Source organism: Nicotiana attenuata, chromosome 7 (assembly GCF_001879085.1).
Source record: "Nicotiana attenuata strain UT chromosome 7, NIATTr2, whole genome shotgun sequence".
Classification (NCBI taxonomy): Eukaryota; Viridiplantae; Streptophyta; class Magnoliopsida; order Solanales; family Solanaceae; genus Nicotiana; species Nicotiana attenuata.
The window spans coordinates 65,604,903-65,627,807 of NC_031995.1; the positions used below are offsets into that span (position 1 = coordinate 65,604,903).

General features: G+C 38.6%; 2 protein-coding genes across 2 annotated transcripts; one reads left to right on the plus strand and one right to left on the minus strand.

Moving 5' to 3' along the window:
* On the plus strand, positions 14,387–16,166 carry LOC109230113 (nodulin-26-like). The gene is made up of 5 exons (XM_019395642.1): positions 14,387–14,542; positions 14,906–15,124; positions 15,446–15,652; positions 15,816–15,877; positions 15,977–16,166. Exons 1-5 carry the CDS (start codon positions 14,387–14,389, stop codon positions 16,164–16,166), a joined length of 834 nt encoding a protein of 277 aa, XP_019251187.1.
* On the minus strand, positions 17,024–21,601 carry LOC109229231 (cryptochrome-1-like). Its single transcript, XM_019394605.1, has 4 exons — positions 20,878–21,601; positions 19,861–20,079; positions 18,892–19,598; positions 17,024–18,060 (listed from the first exon to the last, which is right to left on the minus strand). The coding sequence occupies exons 1-4, from the start codon at positions 21,188–21,190 to the stop codon at positions 17,554–17,556; spliced, it is 1,746 nt and encodes a 581-aa protein (XP_019250150.1). The 5' UTR covers positions 21,191–21,601; the 3' UTR covers positions 17,024–17,553.

Below are 22,905 nucleotides of genomic sequence, written 5' to 3' on the forward strand. Positions count from 1 at the left end.
TCCAAGTAGCTTTAGGAATGCACACTTGAATCTCACGTAAATTGCTTGCAAAAAGCCTTGCTATTTTGCTCTTCAATTTAGTTTCACTTCTGCGTTTGTGCAATCTCTGTAAAAGAGAACAAGCATTATTATTTATAGAGTTAGTAATCAGAGTTTGACTAAAACTTGAATTGCTGATCCTTAATCAAATTCGAGTCCTAGAACAATTCAAACTCCAATCCTTATTCTTGATCCGGATGTAGTTCTCTTCACATAAGGAGACTTCAACTCCTTATCCTATGCAACCTTTTCGATCAACTCAGAAGAGATTGTTGCTGACCCTTGAGACTTATCTTCACACGTATGTCACATGTATAAGTATATCAACACTGTGTCTGTCTCACATGATGGACCTGGTTCATGACTGAATTTATTTTGTCAATCTTCAAAACTTCATCTGAACTTGGGCCAACAAATTCCCCCTTTTTGATGATGACAAACCCTGTGCTTTTATTGATCAGAGACCCTGTGGAACTCAGCTTAATTATCACACTTTAATTTAACTTATCATTAAGGACCAAGTTTAATCAGGTTATAAATATCACTTTATTTCAGAATACAAAGTAAAGGCACAATATCTCTTCCCCCTTTTGGCATCATCGAAAAGTTACATATGATATGAATCCCAGATGTTAATTATTACTCATGGCCACTGGGGCAACTGCAAGTGAAAACATTATTCAGTAAATCAATAATAAACTTCACAAGAAATTTAGCTATTAAGATCAGAAGTTTCATAAAACAAGAGAAAACAAAGCACATGTCATTGATTAGGAGGTGTTTCTACAAAACAGACCACAAAAAGAAAAACAAACATCCAACCATGAGAAAAAAAAAACAGAGAAAAGTCTCGTATCTGGGTCACTGAGGGGGTTTCTAAACTGGTTCTAGGGCTTGGAGGAACTAGAGGGTTGGGATTGAAGAAGATTAAGCATTGTTTGGAGCATCCCTTCACTCTTTTCCTTTTCCTTTGCTAGCTCTGCTTTGAGGCCATTTCTTTCACTTTCTAGTTCAGCAATGCGAGCCTGGAGCCTAGCAATTTCTGCATCTTTTGTTTCACACTCTAGAACCAATGCCCTAACTTTGTTGTTCATAGGAATCTTCAAGGATGAACCAGGTTCAACTGGGGTTACACTTAGCAGATAGTCACAAGCCTGCAGAGTTTTGATTCCAAAGTGCTCTTTGCTGGAGGCCATCTCCCACTTTTTCAATGGCACATCTAACTTGGCCAAGACAGTTGTCAGTATGAACCCATAAGGTGTGGCATGGGTCTTGGAGCCATTGATGACTCTATCCAGCAGCTTGACAATGAAAGCAGGCCAGTTAATCTACTTTCCTCTCACAAGACACTCCAGAAGGACCAGGTCCATATAATTTGCAGTGTGCCTTCTCTCCTGTCTAGGCAGCAAACACTTGTTCACAAACTCAAAAAGCACCTTGTGCTCAGGCTTCATCTCACTCTTTTGCACAACCTAGCCTCAGGCACTTCTTCAGCAGACTTGGTATCACAGAAATTTCTGGTGATTTGGAGAGCAGAAGGGAGAGAATCTAGACAAGGCCACCTTTGCCTAGTATAGTCATCATAGCCCTTACAGGGCATGTCTAGAATTCTGCCCAATTTAGGTGCATCAAACTACACCTATACTCCCCTCACCAAGCTTGTAACAACCCCATTCACCACCGTGGCATTTGCCATAAGCTCAATCGGCTCTTACCTTGCCAGCCTGCCATCCAGTTAAAGAACCATGTCCTTCCACCCCTGTGCATTTAGGGCATCAACCAATCTTTTCATGCCTGGCTCCTCCAGGTCTTTCAGAATTCTTCCTTTCAACATCTTTCTCCTGCCAAAAAGGACAAATATGTCCTGTTCTTTTTTTAGATTCCTCTTCTTCTTCCTCTCCACTCCATGATTCTTCAGGAACTTTCACTTGTTTTCCTTTGACTGCAGACCTGGTTCTTTTTGCCAGGGAGGGTTCAGCAGATACAAATTTTGAAGACTTCTTGGTAGAAGTCTTGGATCTCTTTGGTGTAGAAGTGGGAACCTCCTCAGTTCTACCTCTTTCCTGACGGACCAATTCAATCTCCTCCTCCTCTTCTTCTGCAGCCACACAACTTTCCACAACTTTAGCTTTTCGCTTTTCCTTCTTTTTTTTCTTGTTTTCCTCTAAATCTTTCTGCAACTCAGCCTCACTTTGCTTTACCCTGCTTCTAATAGCTTTCACCTTTGGTACTGAAGGGACAGTAGACTTAGGAGATGACAACTTGCTCTTCTTTGTTGGCTTAGAGGCGGTTGGAGCCTTTTGAGAAGAAGCTTTGCGCTTCTTGGGATCATAGCTTGCCCCAACCTTCTTCAGAATGTCAGCCAAGGTTTCTTCCACAGATGAACCATGTTCATCTTGTTGTTCACTCATGTGTACAAGGCCTTCAGCAGCCTCCCCAGTTTCACTTCCCCCTGGCTTGTTGCCACTCTCCTCTATTCCTCCACAAATAGCAAGAATGTTATCTTTCTTTTTCTTTCCCTTTCTACTCGACTCTCCCTCATTTACATCTCTCACAGAACCCACCAACACAAACCTATTGTCCACTTTCTACACTACATCAGAAAAAACATAGCATGTATTTACCTCCCTAGGGTTTTCTTGATTCTTGTCTAAGTCAGAAGACCCACGTTCTTCTCCATCGCATGCAGAAACAAACGCTTCAGACTCAGAACTCGAGTCGGATGATTCCTTTTCAGAGCTCTCCTTTTTTTGGCTGGCTCTCAATTTTTTGTTTAGAGCCGTTCTCAGAGCACTAGTAGCCACAGTTTTTCTTGCCAACATTTTCTGCCGGCGAAATCTTAGTTTTGGATCGTCCCTAGGAGGTGCAGATGAGGGTGTGTTAGGAGATACTGGTGGGGGAGTTCCTGGATTTTCTTGAGCAGTAGTCATGGTGAAGAATTTCTGGAGAATTTTGGGGATTTTTGGAGATTTTTAGAGAGAAGGATGATGATTTGAGGTTTAAGGCTTAATGACGGTTATGGACTAGAATGGGAGTATGTGGGGTGTATTTAAAGTGGAGTATGATTAGGTGCAGTAACAACAACCTTTTTGCAGTGGTCAATCAAGAGTCTAATCCCTTTAAGACTCCGGTCTTTTAGTGATAAATAGGTGACGCTTGGTTTTAGAAAATAGTCCCGTTTTCTTTAGAATTCTAGGAGAATGAAACTGGTTCAATGCTCAACGGTTATGTCTTTAGGAGTTTGGGTAGAATAGGACTTCTGCTCATAATTGGAATATTTATTTTTCTAATTGTGCAAAGTATAGAAACATACCTGACCTTTTCTCATGAGCATATACTGATGAATCAGGTTCTTCAAGTAGAACTTCTCTTGATTATGCCTCATATATCAGAATAGAAAAAAACTTTGTAAGAGATCAATGAATTAATATAAACACACGTCACAGGAGTATACTAATTAGAGTGTGAGACTGAGTAAGAATTAGTCTAGATATTTACATAAAGTCAGAACTTCTAACCAAAAATGTGATTTTTTTTTTCATTTTTTTTTCATTGTATTCTGAACTGGTTCCTTTTTAGGTGATCTTAATCATCCCTAATTCCAACCTGTTCCTTTCAAAGTTTTCCCTATTCAGTGCTTTGGTGAAGATGTCAGCTATTTGTTTATCAGTAGCACAGAATTCTATTGAGATTAATCCTTTCTCATAATTATCTCTCAAGAAGTGGTGTCTAACATCTATGTGCTTGGTCCTTTTATGATGAACAGGGTTCTTTGTCATACTTATAGCACTAGTGTTATCACAAAATATTGGTATGCATCCCACTTCAATTCCAAAATCTACCAATTGTTGTTTAATCCATAGTAATTGAGCACAACAAGAAGCTGCAACTACATACTCAGCTTCAGCAGTAGATAGAGCTACTGAATTTTGCTTCTTGGTAGCCCATGATACAAGACATGAACCAAGGAAGTGTGCCATACCTGAGGTGCTTTTTTTATCCACTAGGAAACCTGCATAGTCAGCATTAGCATATCCTACTAGATTGAAATTACTACCTTTAGGGTACCAAAGACACAATTCAATAGTGCCTTTCAGATATCTCAATATCCTCTTGATAGCAGTGAAGTGAGACTCTTTTGGATTTACCTGAAAACGAGCACACAGCCCTACACTGAAAACAATGTCAGGTCTACTGGCAGTAAGATACAAGAGTGAACCAATCATACCCCTGTACAACTTCTGATCAACTGATGAACCAGGTTCATCAATATCTAATTTAGTGGCAGTTGCAATAGGTGTATCTATTTCTTTAGAATCCTCCATTTTAAACTTCTTGATTAGTTCTTTTGTATACTTCTGCTGATGAATCATGGTTCCATTTTGGCTTTGTTTGATCTGCAACCCTAAGAAGAAGTTAAGCTCACCCATCATGCTCATTTCAAATTCACTTCCCATTAGTTTTGCAAAATCTTTTCTTAGCTTGTCAGTTGTGGCCCCAAAGATTATGTCATCAACATAAATTTGTACAACAAGAAGGTCCTTACCTTTTTCCTTTAAGAATAAGGTACTATCTATTTTACCTCTCTTGTACCCATGTTCCAGCAGAAACTTTGACAGTCTTTCATACCATGCTCTTGGTACCTGTTTGAGTCCATAGAGAGCCTTGTCCAGCTTGTACACATGCTCAGGACATTCTTTGCTTTCAAATCCTGGGGGTTGTTTCACAAACACTTCTTCTTTTAAGTGGCCATTCAGGAAGGCACTTTTGACATCCATTTGATGAAGAGTGAATTCCATATGTTCTGCAAAGGCTATGAGAAGTCTGATTGCCTCTAGTCTTGTAACTGGAGCAAATGTCTCATCATAGTCTATTCCTTTCTCTTGGCTGTAACCTTGGACAACCAACCTTGCCTTGTTCCTTGTTACAGTTCGATCTTCATCAAGTTTTTTCCTAAAGACCCACTTTGTACCAATGACTGATTTGCCCTTGGGTCTTGGAACTAGGTGCCAAACTTGACTTCTTTCAAACTGGTTTAGTTCATCCTGCATTGCATTCACCCATTCTGCATCCTGCAAAGCCTCAACAATATTTTTAGGTTCAATCAAAGATAAGAAAGCATCAAAAGCACACAGATTCTTTAATTGTGATCTGGTTTTGACTCCAGATGTTGGATCAGTGAGAATGTTCTCAATGGGATTAGAACTTTGATACTTGTGAGGTTTTACAACCAACTGGCTTCTGCTGGATGTTTCAGCCATTTGATGAGGAACAGGTTTATGAACAGGTTCCTTCAAGGAGTTTATTTTAATTCCTCTTTGACTTCTTCCTCCTGTCAGGTTGCCCTGTAAGGAAGAACCTGGTCCATCACCTGTTCCTTTTGTAGGTATCACTTTGATTTGAGCTGATGTTTCAGCGAAGTCTTTGACCAATCCAATGGCTTCATCTTCATATTCCTGTCTCTCAGAAAGAATGTTAGTTTCATCAAATACTACATCACACTTTCTTCTACACATAGAGTTCTTTTATTAAATACTTTATAAGCTTTACTATGTGAAGAATATCCCAAGAATACTCCCTCATCACTTCTGGGATCAAACTTTCCTAGGAAATATTTTCCATTATTGTGCACATAGCACTTGCAACCAAATGCCCTAAGATGGGATATATTTGGTTTTCTCCCTTTAAGTAACTCATAGGGAGTCTTCTCTACTAGAGGTCTGGTCATGCATCTATTTATGATGTAACATGCAGTGTTTACAGCCTCTGTCCAGAAACTGTGAGGCAATTTGCTAGATAGTAACATTGTTCTAGCCATATCCTCAAGAGTTCTATTTTTCCTTTCAACTACTCCATTTTGTTGTGGAGTCCTAGGTGCAGAGAAGTTGTGATCTATGCCATTATCATCACAGAACTCAGCAAATTTAAAATTTTCAAACTCAGTTCCATGATCAGACCTAATGAAGGCAAGTTGATTTCCTAATTGTTTCTTAGTTTTCCTAACAAATGCACAAAACATGTCAAATGCTTCATCTTTGGAAGTTAGAAATAAAACCCAGGTGAATCTAGAATAGTCATCAACTAGCACCATTACATACTTCTTTCCACCTCTGCTCATGGTTCTCATTGGACCACATAGATCCATATGAACCAGTTCCAACGTCTTGGACGAACTTACCATTTTCTTGGATTTGAAGGATGACTTTACCTGCTTCCCCCTTGCACATGCCTTACAAACTTTGTCTTCCTTGAACTTGATATTAGGTAACCCTATAACCAAGTCCTTGGAGACTAATTTGTTTAGCTGATTTAGACTTACATGACCAAGTCTTTTGTGCCACAGGAGGGGATCACTAACCAACACACTTAAACAAGTGAGTTCATTTTCTGAAAGAGTGGACAAATCTACAATGTAAATATTGTTAACTCTTTTTCCCTGCAAAACAATCTTGTCAGTGATAAGGTTAATCACAAAGCATTTGGTGGAGGTAAAAGCCACAAGGTTACCTCTATCACACAATTGTGACACACTTATTAGGCTATATTTCAAGCCATCTATGAGGTAGACATTCTCTATGGAATGAGAATCTGATTTGCCTACCTTTCCAACCCCAATGATCTCACCTTTCTTTCCATTAACAAAGGAGACATTACCTCCCTTTAGGTCCTCAAGTGAAAGGAACTGGTCCTTGTCCCCAGTCATATGTTTTGAGCAGCCACTATCCATATACCATATTTGGCTCCTCCCTTTCACTTGGACCTGCAAAAGGAAATCAGGGGTTAGTCTTAGGAACCCAAACTAATTTGGGTCCCTTTCTATGGGCAAAAGGATGAATCAGATTCTTTCTTGCCCAACTAGGCAGCTTGTGCTTTTCTTGAACAAAAGCTTTGTTTCTTTGACTGGCCTTTTCTTTTGCATTACATTCATATTTGTAATGGCCAGTCTTACCACAATGTGTGCAGATTTTATTTTCAGGAAGAGTGAGGTACTTGCTTTTTGGATCCCATTTTGGAACTTGAGTCCCATAGCCAAGTCCTCTTTTGTTACTGCTATGATGCTCTTGCAGCCAGGAGAGAGCATCAGAAGCCTTGTTCCACTTGCAAGTTCTGTCTAGTTCATGTTTTACCTTTCCTATATCTTCTTTCAAGACTTTAATGAATTCATCTTTCTTGTATAATTCATCTTTCATTTTTCCCAAATTTTCTTCTAGAGTGAGGTATGTGTGATCAGCTTTCTTCTTTCCTGTTCCTAATTTCAGTTTTAAGTTTTCAGACCTAAGCTCTAGGACACTGTTGTCAAGTTCAAGAACTTGGTTCTTCAACTCAGCATTGTTGTTATCAATCTCATTTGCCCTAGACTCTAGACTTTTACATTTTGCTTTTAGAATCACACATTCCCTAGACAGAACTTCCTTCTCATTATTAATTATCTCAGACTCATCAATGAAGTCTATTAATAACTCAGCCAACCTTTCTTTAGACAAGAATTTAATCTTGTCTTTGAGATGAAGAATACTTACCTCTTGTTCATCATCTGATTCTCCGATGGCCATTAGTGCTTGCTCCTCCTCAGCTTCATCTTCTGAGTCTTCATCTGAGGTTTCTCCCCAAGCAGCAACCATAGCCTTGGTTGAACCTTTGTTTTTCTTTGGTTGAACCTGTTCCTTCTTCCTGTTCCTTCGTTCAGCTCTTTCTTTCTTCCACTCAATTTCCCATTGAGGGCAGTTTTTGATCATATGGTTAGTCTTACACACTTGTAGTATCCCTCATTGGTCTGTTTCTCCGGAGCTTTTGTTTTATTGAAGTTTGTAACTCTTGAAGAACCCTTTCCTCTCATCAAGTACTTCTNACCACTAAAACCCTCATCGGATAGAAAAGATATACCAGATAGAGCGCAACCAAGTCCATTTTTGAATGAGAAGGCTAAATCATCACCTTATTTGAGGAAGTAGCCATGGAAGATTGGGTCTGTATGGCTTCCTGGGGTCGAAAGATCTTCCTTCAGCCTTGAAAGTATGCTGCTGCTTTAGCGCGAATGAAACCATTTCTCAAAATAAAAAGGAATCCTCCTCTTGAGGTTGGTAACCTAGCCCAAAACCATGCTCATGGGAAAAAAGTATGGGGAAATAAAAAGAGACCTTGATGTCTTCGCCCTAAGCGCATGCCAGGAAACTCATTCCTCTCATGATTTCCATGACAAGAATCTTACTCTAGGGATCGAAATAAAAGGTAAAATACTCCTTACTCGTAATTAAACCCACTAATCATCATATCATTTTTACCATGTTCGATTTGCAGAATGGGGATATTCGAATCCGATCCTTCTGACATATCTGCATCCCCATGTATAGTAAGAGTCTTTCCAACGAGGAACTTCACTATCGTTAGCTGACTCGACTTGAATGCCCTCTTAGCAATAGCGTCCGTAACCGCAGCTATTGAGTCTGCTGTGGGAATAAGCGCCGCAGAATAGGCAGCTATTGACTCCCTCTTGACAGCTTGCTTATGTTAGAGCTATTGTGTCACTGTCCTTCTCTACTTTCTCTGCCGATACCGAAGAGGGTAACTAACCTCTTGACTAAGGGCTTGTTTTGTTTACAGAGTGAAAAAAGGAAACTTGTCAACTAGACTTAGCGGAATGTCCAGGGGCAAACCGGTCGTGAAGATAGAGTCGGTGTCGGCAGCAAGTCTTGCTTAGCGGGATCAGGTCACCAATCGGTGACATAGTTTAGGAATGAATATCCGTAACTCCCATTCCAGTACTTAAACTGACAAAATGGAATAAACAATCAAGACCTGGCTCAAGGCTAACCCCTCCACACTCAGGGTCAGGAACGGGAAAAGGAGAATGAGTAGGACAGGCTCGAGGTCAATTCTTTCTTTTAGGAGAGATCCCACCCCCTTCTTTAGCGCTTGTTCGTTCTATAAGACTTCCTTCTCGTTCTCGGTGAAGGAATCGGAGCTGCTATAGAATCAGCATCTTACTCTTTAACGGCAAGCTCAGCAACGAGAAGTTTTCCTCTGCTGGAAAGCAGTCCTTCACGGATATGGGAGCTTACTCCGCTGTTGCTGGTTTAGTAAGCTAAGCATTTCCATCCTTTATGATTATGAAAAAGGAATGGATAGAGAGGAAGGCTCCAGGGTTTGTTTCTCTTGGTGTCAACATAGGAATGGGAGCAGTTTGAATGGATGCCTTTTTCCCTTGTTGAATCAGCCAAGTCAGTAGCCTTTCTTTTATGCGGGATTGCCTGTTGATGCAAGGAATAAGGGCTGGCTTGATGCCAAGAAGAAGCTGGTGGAGGAATAACGGCAGCTAAATCATCTGCTGCACAGTAGTACGTATTAGGCAAATGGGATTTTTCTTTCCTAGGCTGAGGAGCGTAGTCAGAGGTCTTTGGTGCCTGAATGCTTGACTTAGAGCTTGAACTAGGGGCAATCCAGCAACCATTTCAACTGGATACCATCAAGAGGGCAAGAGAGGAGGAGCCGATGAAATTCTTTCGGAGTTCTTCCCCGCTGACGTCTAAGCTCTCAAGGACTCGGATTAGTCAATAGGAATGAAATCTAAGAAAGCTGGTAGCTCGAGCGAGGAGCGGAGCCTAGCCCTATAGCTATACTTGCTGCCAACTTGCCAGACGAGCGGACATCTGAGCTCAACAGCGCATTTACTATTTGGAGATGGATGGCGCCAGGCAGGGTAAAAAGAAGGATTTTTTTCCATTAGCCGAGGAAAGAAGTAGCAAAGAATATCGCTATCGTGGGAAAAAAAAGAAAAACGTAGGATAGGAAGCTCTATTTGATCGAAGGGATGGCTAAAAGGCCAAATCCGGCTAAAAACAAAAAGAAGAGATCAAGGAGAGGGAGCTAGACGAGCACTTGCAAGAGAGCGACCGGCAGATCTAAAACTGCTATAGTAAAGTAGAACGAAAGTACCTCCCAAAGGTTCTACCTTTTCTTGCGCGTTCGGGAATAAATAGAAAGTTTCTAAATGTATAGAAGACTCTCGATTGATTGGTTGTAATGTTCACGAGGTTGTATATAATCCAATGTTCAGTGATATGACTTTCCTACTGACTGAATTGTCTCAGCCCGCCCTGGTTCAAATACCATTTTATCCTACCTCGCTCACCGCCCCTCAGGCTTAAAAGCCTTTTCGTTGTCACCACTTACCTAGATCGATATGGCTAGTTTTCTAGCGAGATTTCTAGCTTGAATTAAGGCTTCGAAGCCCCTCTCCTCTCTCTGTAACTAGAGAGGTAGGCAAACCTGAGTTTAGAGCCACCTCGATTCGGGATGTCGGAACATCAACCGGATCGGAAACCGAATCCTAAAGTGACTTCGGAACAGGTTCGAGAGCTTCGATCGAAAACCTTTCCTATCTAGTGTCAGCTGATCCTTCAGCGTCTGCACCAACTAAATCGGAAGCTTAATTCGAAAGACGAGAGTAGGCTCGAGGAGGATCAAAAGACTGATTCTCGGTCCCCTAAAGTTAGAAAGCTGGTTAGACTGCAATCTATGCCTATGGAAAGAAAAGTCACGAAAAGCGATCCATATGATCATAAAGAAAGGCTTGCCTATACGTCTTTCTAGCGTACGCGCGGTTCCTTTCGATTGGAGCCTGTCGCTACCTGGATCAATCAGCCTATTCTAGTTCGCCTTGTGTCATCCGATTTTAGGGAATTCATTGGATCGTGAAGTTGCTTCACACCTGGCCATATCGAGGGAATGAAAATGAACTTGTCCCTAAAAAAAGAGAAAAGAACTGGAATGGGAGAGGATGGTCATTGAGAAAGATGCCTTAACAGGTTGGTCATCTGTCAGGACGAGAATGTGAGTTCTTCTTATTATCGGTGAGCCGCTGCCCCTCATACCCTTCTTTCCGTTTTTGGGTCGCTCTTCTTATCTGCCGTACCCCCAATCCTCCTTCATACGAAGGCATCGTAACATATACATCAAATCAAGATCAAATAAAAGATTCTCCATCCCTTCTTTATACTCGTCTATCCCTCGATCAACTAGATGGGCCTAGGATAAGGCATTAAAAAACCGTCGATATGTGGGGTGATCGAACCGACTCATCTACAACTCATCTTTGAAAACAAGATGCGCTCCTACGTGAGGAGGGGGGAAATGAAAGTAAGAACCATGCGCATGGATGAAAGAGCGCGCTTTGAGGGAAGAGGGGAAGAAAGACTATAGAAAGGCTAAGTGAAGTACTTATAGGGACTTCATTAACATTCTTCTTTCCTCTTCTTGCTTATCACCTTCTTTCCCTTTCCTCGCATCCTAATATAATAAAGATCAAGACGAGTTGCTCCAGGTCCAGATATCTCCCTTCGAGATTGCAAGCATCAGTCTAAGTAGCTTAAGTTTTTGAAGAAAAAGGTAGAGAAGGAAGGGTGGTTGAAGCAGGACCATAAGAAGTACCTTTAGCATTTCAAGTACCCGGTTCAGAGCCAGGACATCTTTGGCATATCCACCAGCAGCGCCTTTGGCATGATAGGCAGGCAGCATATCTTGATCCATCGGTAGCAGAGCTACCGAATGAATGACCTTAACGATCGTTTTAGAAGTAGCGCTTTACTAGCCTGACGACTCAAAGCAAGGTCGAAATCCATCCCTCTTTTTAAAACTGATTAATTAACGACCCACCAAGCAAGGGCACGTTGCGCGGTAGTAGCCAGTTCAAGGAAGTGAAACTAAGACAGGAAACTTCTGACCAAGTGATACCTTTAGGAACATAAGTTTTTAGTTGGTCCTTTGATGTTGGATCTTTGCTCTGATGAACTTTTGAACCTTCTATCAAAATTCCATGCTCCAGTATTCAGATAGTAGAATTCCTTGGCCTGCCATGTCATAGTACTTACATCTTTATTTGGATTTTGCAGAGCTAGGTCAAGTTTTAGGCGTGATGATTTCCCGTGATGGTGGTTCCTTGAAGACTAACAGCTTGTTTGGATGGTTGTTAACTATTGTATTGTATTGTATTGTTAAATTCGTCGTCACGTAATAATGAAAAGTGTCACTTTATTGAACAACCGATTTGGTGTGGTTGCGTTGTTACCTTATTTTTTTCCTCTCATCTTGCCCTTCCTTATTATTAAATAATCGTATTTTATCTTCTGCCATACCTTTTCTTAATAATATTACAACTTTATTTTTCATGTTATTGGTGCATGACATCATCAAACGACGGCAAATAATACAATCTATCAAAACATTGTACACACCAAAACGATACAACACAATACAATACTATAAGATACATTATGAAACGATATATAACAGCCATCCAAACAAGCTGTAATATAAGGAAGATCCTATTTTTTAGACAGCGATTTTGTTGTTATTGGCTTGTATTGTGCCCTGCTTTTGAAAACAGTTCCAGACTGCTTTCAATTAAATGATGCTACCCTGGTTTTGCTTATTATGGATGTTTTATTAGCAGATATATGTTTCTCGTAATTTGTGGATGATAGTGATTTTTACAGTATCAGTATTCGTAGTTATGTTTATGTATCATAATCTTTGCTTCTTCAACGCATCGTAAACGACGTAAATCCTCCAAAACCTACTCATGTCTTCCATGACTTTGAACAGCGCGAGGACTTGAACCACATTTTTAGCCTAATCAAGCAGTGTGACTTCATTGTGATGGTTTCCCTTGTTGCAGAATTCACGTCTGCTTTCCAGTGAAGACTGTTGACAAAGTATTTTCTTGAAATTATTACTCAAAAGTACAGGTCGGCTGATATCCTTACCAATTTAAGCCTACATTCCATTTTCAAGCCTAACTTGTATATATGTTGAATTTTATTTTTTTCCATAGAAGAAAAAACCCCTTCTTTTGTTTAAATGAGATGAACTGAGTTAAAATAAGATATAGTTTACTAAAAGTAAGATATATGAATGAATAAAATCTTGCTTTCCTTCCATAATCATGAATATCGTATTCGATAACTTACTCAAATTCTAAAATGAGTACTACAAACATTCACACATAATATTCCTTTCAGTTCCAGTTTTAGGAGTCTCTATAAGTAATAAGCTAAAGAAAGACATATTTTCTGCTTGGTTGTGACTTTTTTCAAAAAGAAAAATGGTGAACAACTTTTCTAAACCAAACGGCCAAATAAAAAACAGTTCATGAGGATATAGGATTATGTTTGAAATGCAGCATATATCAGTATCTCTCACTCAGACTCACTTCTAGCCGGCTTGTACTTAGTGGGCGTTTGGACATAAGAATTATAAAATTCCAAAATAGGGGGAAAAATATTTTCAAGTGAAAATGGTATTTGAAATTTAGAGTTGTGTTTGGACATGAATATGATTTTGGGTTGTTTTTGAAGTTTTATGAGTGATTTGAGTGAAAATTTGAAAAACAGCTTTTTGGAGTTTTTCAAATTTTCGAAAATTTTCAAAATGCATCTTCAAGTGAAAATTGAAAATTTTATGAACAAATTTCGAAAAAAAAGTTAAAATTTTTTGGAAAAAAGGGAAAAATTTCTTATGTTTAAACGGGCTCTTAGTTTTTCTATTTTTCCTTTTAAATTCAACTTCCAGGCTTTTAGTTGCCTGCAATTTCATCTTCCAACAAGTGCCGGCTTCAAATAACAAATACAACTTACCAGGATTTCTGACTCAACAATCTATTTTTGTCTTTATAAGAACATGTAACATCATTAAAATTCGGCACATCATATTTTAACACCTTAATACTTGTTTTCAAAAGTATCCAAGGTTTGTCTTTACAGCCTGTTTGGATGGTTGTTACCTATTGTATCGTATCGTATTGTTACTTTAAATAAAATGTTTGTTTTGATTGTTACTTAAATTTTATTGTATCGTATCGTTAAATCCGTCGTTACGTAATGATGAAATGTGTCACTTTATGTAACGACCGATTTGGTGTGGTCGCGTCGTTTCCTTGTGTTTTTCTCTAAATCTCACCCTTCATTATTATTAAATAATTTTATTTTATCATTTACCCTACCTTTTTATATACCGTATCATAATTCTTTTTTATAATAAAATATTGCAAATTTATTCATCATATCACATGTGCGTGATACCATGAAACGACGCCAAAACGACACAATCCATCCAAACATTATATTCATCAAACGATACAGTACAATACAATACAATACGATACGATACATTATGAAACGATACGTACCAACCATCCAAACAAGCTGATACACTAAACAATATTCTTGTTTAACAAACAATATCACATCAAGAATTATATCTGGTGATCAAATCCTTGTGCCAAGTCAAATACCACATACTATAAGAACCAAGATTAAGTGATGATTGGTAGACTACTCCTGAACTTGTAAAAATGGCCAGCATAACTTCTATAGTGTCAACCAATTCCTCAAAAAATGGAACTGTTGCGGATTTTTCCAGCATGGAAGAAGGAAAACATGGCGCCTTTCAAACTCCTATGAAGGAATTCTCTCCCGGAGCTGCAACATTCGTCTCTGCATTCCAAAAGGTAACGCTTCCTTATTCCCATTGAATGGTGTGACCGTCTCATCATCTAAAGCTTAAGTTGAGAGAACACACTTTTATTTACTTAACTACATCTTCAACACGCCACCTCACGTGCCTGATTCTCTTTAATGATCCAAGCATGTGTAAGTTATTTTTGATCAAGGGTGACAGTGAGAGTTGAAGCTACAATAGATGTCTGCTTTGAAATTATGTTGAATTTCCTGACTATCTCATCTAAATGTTTAGGTTGTGAGAAAAAGCACACTTTTATTTACTTAATTATATCTTCATCAATCCCCCTTCCGCCAACATTATATCATCTACTAACGACTGTTTTATTCCATGCCTATTCACACATGAGCAGATTATAGCAGAGTTGGTAGGAACCTACATTTTCATATTTGTGGGCTGTGGATCAGCTCTTGTTGATAGAGAAAGGACACTTACTATTGTAGGTATAGCAATGGCATGGGGCTTATCTCTTATGGGATTAATATACACTCTTGGTCACGTTTCTGGCGCCCATTTCAACCCTGCAGTCACAATTGCCTTCGCTGCTGCTCGCAAATTGCCATTGCTGCATGTAAGAACTTACTAAACATCATTGAATTCTTGTTATACACGAGTCCAACGTGTGCACTACTTGTGCATCTATCCATATTTGGAGGGGGTGAAAGCATAAGCAGGTCTGGAATTTTATCTTAATAGTGTGAGATACTATTACACCTAGTACTTCTTTAAGATAATAGTCAAGTTTAGTTTAATTAGTACTATGTTTTCACAAATGTGTTACCTGTCTATATAGTCAAGGGGTGTACTTGCACCTGCTGCTGCCCTCAATCAACAGTTATATGCATTTTGAGGCAGGTACACTATGTCACTTCTTTGGTGTCCTTTCTTGCAGGTGCCTATGTATGTCTTTCCTCAATTCTTGGGTTCTACACTTGCATGTCTCACCTTGAGAGTGTTATTTAATCACCAAGATGACATACTACCAACACTTACTCAGTACAAAAATCCAGTCACTGATTTTGAAGCCATCACTTGGGAATTCATAATGACTCTCATTTTAATGTTTGTGATCTGTGGAGCTGCTACTGACGATAGAGCGGTATGCCTTCACTAAGGACTATCTTCTTTAGAAGTTTCAGTATAGAATTTCAGTTAAGCATCTAAATTTGTTTGTTTGATCAATTTGAAAATCTCTAGATGTAGTTCCTATTATCTACTCAACTAGGAAGTCCTCGTAATCAGTCTACTATCTTCAACTGCAGAGCAAAGAGCTAGCTGGAGTTGCAATTGGAGTTACACTATTGTTTGAAGTCCTCATTGCAGGGTAAAATCACACCTCAAGATGCAGTCTTGATATTTCTCCAAATCTAGAGAGTATAACATATTTTATAGATCAGTTTGTCGCTGACTTTCATATTTGCAGGCCAATAACTGGAGCTTCAATGAATCCAGCAAGAAGTTTAGGCCCTGCAATAGTCTCAGGTGTCTATAAGAACCAATGGATCTTTGTTATTGCACCAATTCTCGGGGCCATGACAGCAACTGGGATATATAACCTTCTCCGGCAACCAAAGCAGGAAATGCTCATGAGCAAAGCACTACAGTCGATCTGAAGCATAAGATGTATGCATTATGCCTACAAGTGGGAGATCATGCAACACCTTAAAGTACTGGTGAAATCACATGAATGCCAAAATGTGATTTGTCCTGCTCTAGAGAACGAAGAAAGATTGCATCTTTGTCAGACTATAGTTTGTTAAAAACCTATTGCGTTAACTATTTGAAGATTTCCGTGTACTTCTGATGCCTTTGAAAGGAATTATATCCAAGTAATCCTAAAAGTGAATTTACCAGTATCTGAGAAAATCTCGCTTAAGATCACATAGTTTTGAACTGCCACAAATTTTCCCAGGCAGTACTACACCAAGCTAAAAATGTAAAAGATGAGTTGATAGCCTCTTCTCTTTGCTTTTTTCAAATCCAACTTTCCAAGCAATGGATATGAAGCAGCTAGTTATCATCTACATTCTTCAAACATTGTATAAACCTACTACAACAACATACCCAATGTAATCAATAGTGGGGTATGAGAAGGGTAGTGTATACACAGACCTTACCCCTATCTTGTGGAGGTAGAGAGACTGTTCCCAATAGACTTCGGGTCAAGGAAAACAGTGTATAAACCTATTATATCCACAAATGTCTTTCGAAAGATTGATGATAGTTTAGTTACAAGTCATTGTTAAAGAAAATTTAGGCTTGGAATGAAAACAAAAAGGGCATATAAATGCTAGCTTCTAGAGGACTTCAACCCCTTCTGACACTTATTGGGACTTATGAGAGCATCTATATTAAGCAGCAGAGACACATGGTACAAACGGGATAAGGAGTAGGGAAAGAGAATCCAGACGTATCACCCCATATAGTTAGAGATTATAGACACACATTTACAGCTTATCATGTCAGACTATGAGAGAAAACAGCAGGTAAAGATTGATTCCATACTAACTGTGCTGATTGATAATCGAAATGGCCATATTAGCCACCTTTTAGTTAACATTATACCGCAAATATGATCACCTATTAGCAAGTACATAAATGACAACTTAAGAAAGTTCCATGAAGAATCTGAATCATAACTATTAATGCATCTTCTCAACTTAAGGTCTGCTAAAGAGGGCCAGAGGCATCATATCTGTATATAGATATGACTGTAGTTTTAAATACCAGTTTGAATCATATCTGTATAGTTTGCTTACCCTGTTTGATAAAGCTGCTGACAATTCATTAACTGATGAAACAACCGATGCCTTTTTGCTAGTAAGATAAGGTCCCCATACCATTGACACCACCAGCAAATTGATCCGAGTAGCTTGGACTTCAACATGCAGGAACTACATCTCCATCCCTTTCTCTAATACTACTGCTTGAAGATTCTGCTGTTGAATCTTCACTCTTCCTCTGCATAATGCGTACCGAGTGTATATCTCTCATGGTTCATCAGTTATACATCAACATTATTGGAACTTCTGCTCTACTCTCCACAACTGAATTTCTGATATCCACAGAGGATACTTCATCTTCAGTTCTAAAAAAAGAAGATGACATGCTAGGGACTATCTGATCTTCATAACGTCGAATAGCATTTCTTGTAGTATTGTTCCTGGCTGTTTCAGGATCCATTTCCATCTGCATGGCCTGAGGAAATGCTATTGGGACAAAATCGGTAGAGTCTCCATGTCCTTCCTCCATTCCATTATCAATAGCAGCTCTTGAAGCTGCTTCACGCCGCCACATTTGTGACAGGGCATCTTCTAGTCTTTCTTTTGCTGCATCAATTTCAACAATAGGAAGAGAATAATTGGAACCAAGCTCAACGCCAGCAGCTTGAAGTACAGGTTCTGGTGCATCCCAAGGGTGGTGTATCCATTCAGTGGGAAGTCTAGCAAGTTCAGGAAGCCATCGCCGAACATATTCTCCTTTAGGATCAAACTTGTATCCCTCAAACTGCAGTAAAGACAATAAACAATGAAAGTGTACAGTCAATTTTTCAAAGTAAAACCAGCCTTAGACCACTTAGAATTATCCATGATAGGATGAAAGCTTTAATATGTAAGTGAGTACTTCTCTATGCTGCTGGGACTCGGGTGTGGGTGTCCGATACAGATGCGGATCTAGAAGTCGGATCCTTTATGATCCAAATTTTGAGATTCGAGGGTAAGGATCCAGGTACGAATACGCGTGTAGTGATTCAACTACAAATAATTCAAATATCTAAAAATAGAGATAAAAATATGTCTAAATTATGAGACAACAACAACAACAAAAAACCCAATATAGTCCCACAAGTGATGTATGGCGAGGTTATGATAGTATGTAGATCTCCTACAGTGAATGTAGAGAGGCCGTTTCGAGTAGACCCTCGACACAATCTAAATTATGAGATATTATGTGAAAATCTTATAAGGTATTCCGAGAAGGGAAAAAATATTGATCAAGAGGAGAATCCGAGAAGAAGATAAAAGGAAAAGTACTGACATAAAAATTTTAATATATAAGTCCATTTTCTTCAGTTTCACCCTAGCTTTTGATTTGATTTCAGAAATCATTGTATTTTTCCTGAATTTCTCCATTGATTTTGGTCAAAGCACCCAAATTGGTTGACCATATTCGGTACGGGTCCCACACCCATGTCATATCGACACGGATGCGGCACCGAAAGTGAAGATTCCGAGCAACTTAGGTACTTCTACTATATAGAAAGTGAAAAAGAGAGTTCCAATTTGTGCAAGTATCCAACCCAGAAAACAACCTTCCCAAAAGATTACCAGGACATACCTGTGGATTATAGAATTGATCAAACTCACAACCATCAGGTAGGGTACCGGTAATATATTGCCAACCAAGAGCATCACTTTCAAGATCTGCATCTAACAAAGTGTCCCAGAAATACTTCATTCCCCATGTCCAAGGAAGCTGCAGAACCTTAACAGAAAAAGTAGACACAACAACTCGAATACGATCATGTAGCCAGCCAGTAGCCCAAAGCTCTCTCATACCTGCATCAACCAAAGGATAACCTGTTCTACCTTGTCTCCATGCCTTAAAATAGCCCTCATCTACTAACCAAGGGAAGTACTTTAGGTGACCAAGCAGTGGTCTTTCATGACTGTAAGGATGATTAAAGCTCATGTATCTTGAGAACTCTCTAAGGCCAATGGACTTGAGGAACAAGTTGGAACTTTCTTCACCTTCTTTGTTTCCTTCATTGGCCCAGAGAACTTGCTTGATACGAATACGATGGAATACCTTACGAACACTGACTTCACCAAAATGTAAATGCGGGGACAGAAATGAGGTTGTTGCAGTATCAGCTTTCCTACGATTCTTGGAATACTCAATTAATGGTCCATTAATGAATGTAGCCAGTGACTTGTCAGCATTGCTCCAACCAGGAGACCACGCTCGAGCAAGAAGTGCGTTGCTTCCTTTCTCTGATTCGCTCTCAAACACCAAGTTGTCTGAAGGGCATCTTGATGCATCACCTGGAAGTTTTTGCACATACAATGTTAAGAGGATAACAGGTAAACCAGTACTAGATAAACTGTTTGATAATATCCATGAAATGAACAATAGAATAATTTCAGTAGGGCACTGCATTAATACCTTTTAAGGGATTCTATCTGATTCTTAGCTAGATTAGTGGAACAAAATGGTAAGAGGAACAAGTTATTTAAATTGAATGTGCGTATAGTAAAAACACGAACAATATCTATAAGGCAAGAAAGCGCGCAGAAGAGGACAAACCAGATATTATCCTTTTAGGTGGAAGAAGTGGAGCTTCAGGGTCAAAAGGCATGGTAAGGCATCTGTCCCAGAAAGCTGAAAACGTTGTGAATGGGCGACCTTCATTATCGACAACTTCCCATGGTTCGTATAGCAAATCAGCATTGAAGGAGCGCACAGATACACCTTCAGATATTAAGGCTTCCTTTGCACGATGATCCCTTACAAGTGATATTGGGTCTAAAGCGGAAAAAAATAGAGTACTAATTAGAATTACTCAATGAATTCAATTGTCATAGAAGATAACCTTTTGTTTATAATCCTATCTTCAGAAAAATGAGAAGCCATTAACTTCTGCTAAAATAAATTCGACTTTCACAAGCATATTGATCAAGTGTTTGAGGATACCCCTCTTTTATTAAATAACAGATTATACAAAATAACATGATAAAGATATAGAACTTATAATAGCAATCCAGATGAGCAACATAAGATTCAGACAACCAGCATACAATCAACCAAAAACAGGGAAACAATAACTTATATTCTACTATCAGTTTACTATTATAGAGGAAAATAACTATACATAAAAATCCTTGAAGTAATGAGAAAGGACTTAACACCAATGTAACTGCTTGTTAAAGGACAATACATTATTTTCCTTATAGAGGACATATTGTAGCAAACGGACTCAATTAAGTAAAAGAACATATAAATTGACAAAAACATTGAAGATTCAGAAAGTGTGAGTCACATAGGATAGGATGTATACAAACAACAACAACAACTATCCTGAGCTTCAAGCAAGTTGGTCAGCTATATGACACGTTGCTTCAGTTAAGCTCATCTCACTCCAATATTATTTAAAACAGAAATTAAAAGCACTAGAAATCTCTACGTTTACTACCGGTTTATAGATCCATAGAGCGTTCACAAGAACGAACTGAAAAAAGGCATGTTGTATAAAAGGAAGAGAAAGACTAAAAACAAGGTAGCATATATTATATATAAAGCATCCCTGAATGGAACAGAACTAACCATATAGATGATTGAAAAAGACCTGAGTTGCACCAGCAGATTTCACAACTTCAAGAAGAGAAGAAATACTATCAGTAGATCTCTTTGTAATTAGGGAAGTTCCAAGGCTCTTCAAAGAGGAGTTAAGATGAGATAAACTTTGTTTAATCCACCATCTTGATACCCTACCAGGACAATAATATCCTTCTTCTTCAGGAGCCCATATAAACAATGAAATCACTGCTCCTGCTCTCACTCCAGCAGCCAGTGCTGGGTTATCTTCTAACCTCAGATCCCTCCTAAACCATACTATGCTACAACCACCACTTGACATTTTCTCAAATATTTCAAACTACTATCCACACCTATCTAAAACACCATGTTACTGTGTATTTCTTGGACAGCAGTGTATTAGGATTAATCTTATCCTTTGATGGCTACATTTAGCTTTCCGTGTTAGCGAAAACATTCAATATGGTATCAGAATAAATAAAAGCGTTTCTTCAAATCTCATCGACTTAATAAAACAAAAAAGATATTTCTACGCGTTGGAGAGAATTATATTCTCACGTGTTGAGACATAATATAATTAAGTAACTAGAAATGTATTTTCTTTAATATATGAGTTGAATGATCAGACCATAAGAAGCAATAAATGAGCTCTTTTTCTAGAAGAAACTTATTAAGGAATCTATCTAACCCCACCAATGTAAAATCTGTACGTCACAGAACTTAATTCTCCCACATGGGTGAACCCTGTCTGAATGAGTTAATCCACTAAATAGACACAATAAGGAACCAAAAACACCCTTCAGTGAGAGTACTGAAATTAATTGGTTTAGGTGGTTGGGTTGGAAGAAACTGGTGGACAAATTGCAGCCACAACATTTATTTTTTTTCTTGATTTCATTTTTATAATTTCTTTCTTATCCTATTAGAAAAAGAACCAAATCCGAGAAAGCTCTCTAGTGCCTTCTCTAGCATTGTCTTTGACAGGATGGAAAATTTTGTGATTTCAAAGATTGCCTTTACTTGAGCATTTATGTATAAAGTCAGAGTAGATGTTTCTTTTTTATGAATCATTGGCAGTTGAAAGTATTTTGGGAGCTTATGCTTTTATCAAGCAATGGGAAATCTAAAAATGAAATGACAATATGTTCCTTATAAAAATTTGTCATTGTCTAGCAGTAGTGGGGCAGTTTTTGGTATTTCCCATTCCCATACCATATTTGCTTTCATGTGATTATTGCGGGATACCAAATCTTGCTACTTTTCTTCTTGATATTAACAAGATAGCTGTGCTCATGATTTTGATTTCCTTTTGTGAGGTGACCACTAGGCCTTTCCTCCTTCAGTAAATGGGTCCTTTGCATTTATTACAAGGTAGGAAATGATTCAACGTAATTTTTCTGGAGGCATACCAAAATGAATTTAATTGGCTGAATACATTTACCGCTCTTTGAATGTGTCAAACTTTTTCACTCACATACCTAGGCGAAGATCATAACCTATTAAATCAATTGAATCACCGACGGGGCCAAGATTTTATATAAGCGAATTTAAGAAAATATTAAAATATCAAACGTAGGATTTGATGAACATGTGACCGAAGCAATTTTTGAATCTCCTTTGCCACAATGCTAGAACATTTCCTTATGTCAATATGGTTCAATAGTTTATATATAACTAAACAAATTAATTTTTGCTCTGTTTAAACAATACAATTTATGGCGAAGGGAATTCAAATATTTCCTTGCTTGATTCTATTTCCGCCCAAGAATTGAACCTTCTCCAACCCTCTCCACCGTACATAGCTTTGCTACTGATATAACCCCCTCAGAAGGTTGTTATTACAATTACGCTTATGGATAATATTCTTTAACTATACTGTTAATGCTTTTGACTGCAGAGAGCAAGTAAAGTAACTTGAAAGGTCTATTTTTATTGATTATGAAAGCTTGCTTAAATACATAAAGTCAATAATATAATTAAGTGTCAATAAATGCTGCTAAAACTATGCTAAACAAGTTTGAACTTGAAGATAGCTAA

Bases quoted from the DNA above. Each gene is read 5' to 3' on its own strand.
- LOC109229231 (XM_019394605.1), bottom strand. From the start codon at position 21,190: ATGTCAAGTGGTGGTTGTAGCATAGTATGGTTTAGGAGGGATCTGAGG. The intron at 19,599-19,860 runs GTTTGTCCTCTT...AAAAACTTCCAG, and splicing joins ACCTAAAAGGATAATATCTG to GTGATGCATCAAGATGCCCT. The intron at 18,061-18,891 runs GTATGTCCTGGT...TCTTTACTGCAG, and splicing joins ATCAATTCTATAATCCACAG to TTTGAGGGATACAAGTTTGA.
- LOC109230113 (XM_019395642.1), top strand. From the start codon at position 14,387: ATGGCCAGCATAACTTCTATAGTGTCAACCAATTCCTCAAAAAATGGA. The intron at 14,543-14,905 runs GTAACGCTTCCT...ACACATGAGCAG, and splicing joins TCGTCTCTGCATTCCAAAAG to ATTATAGCAGAGTTGGTAGG. The intron at 15,653-15,815 runs GTATGCCTTCAC...CTTCAACTGCAG, and splicing joins CTGCTACTGACGATAGAGCG to AGCAAAGAGCTAGCTGGAGT.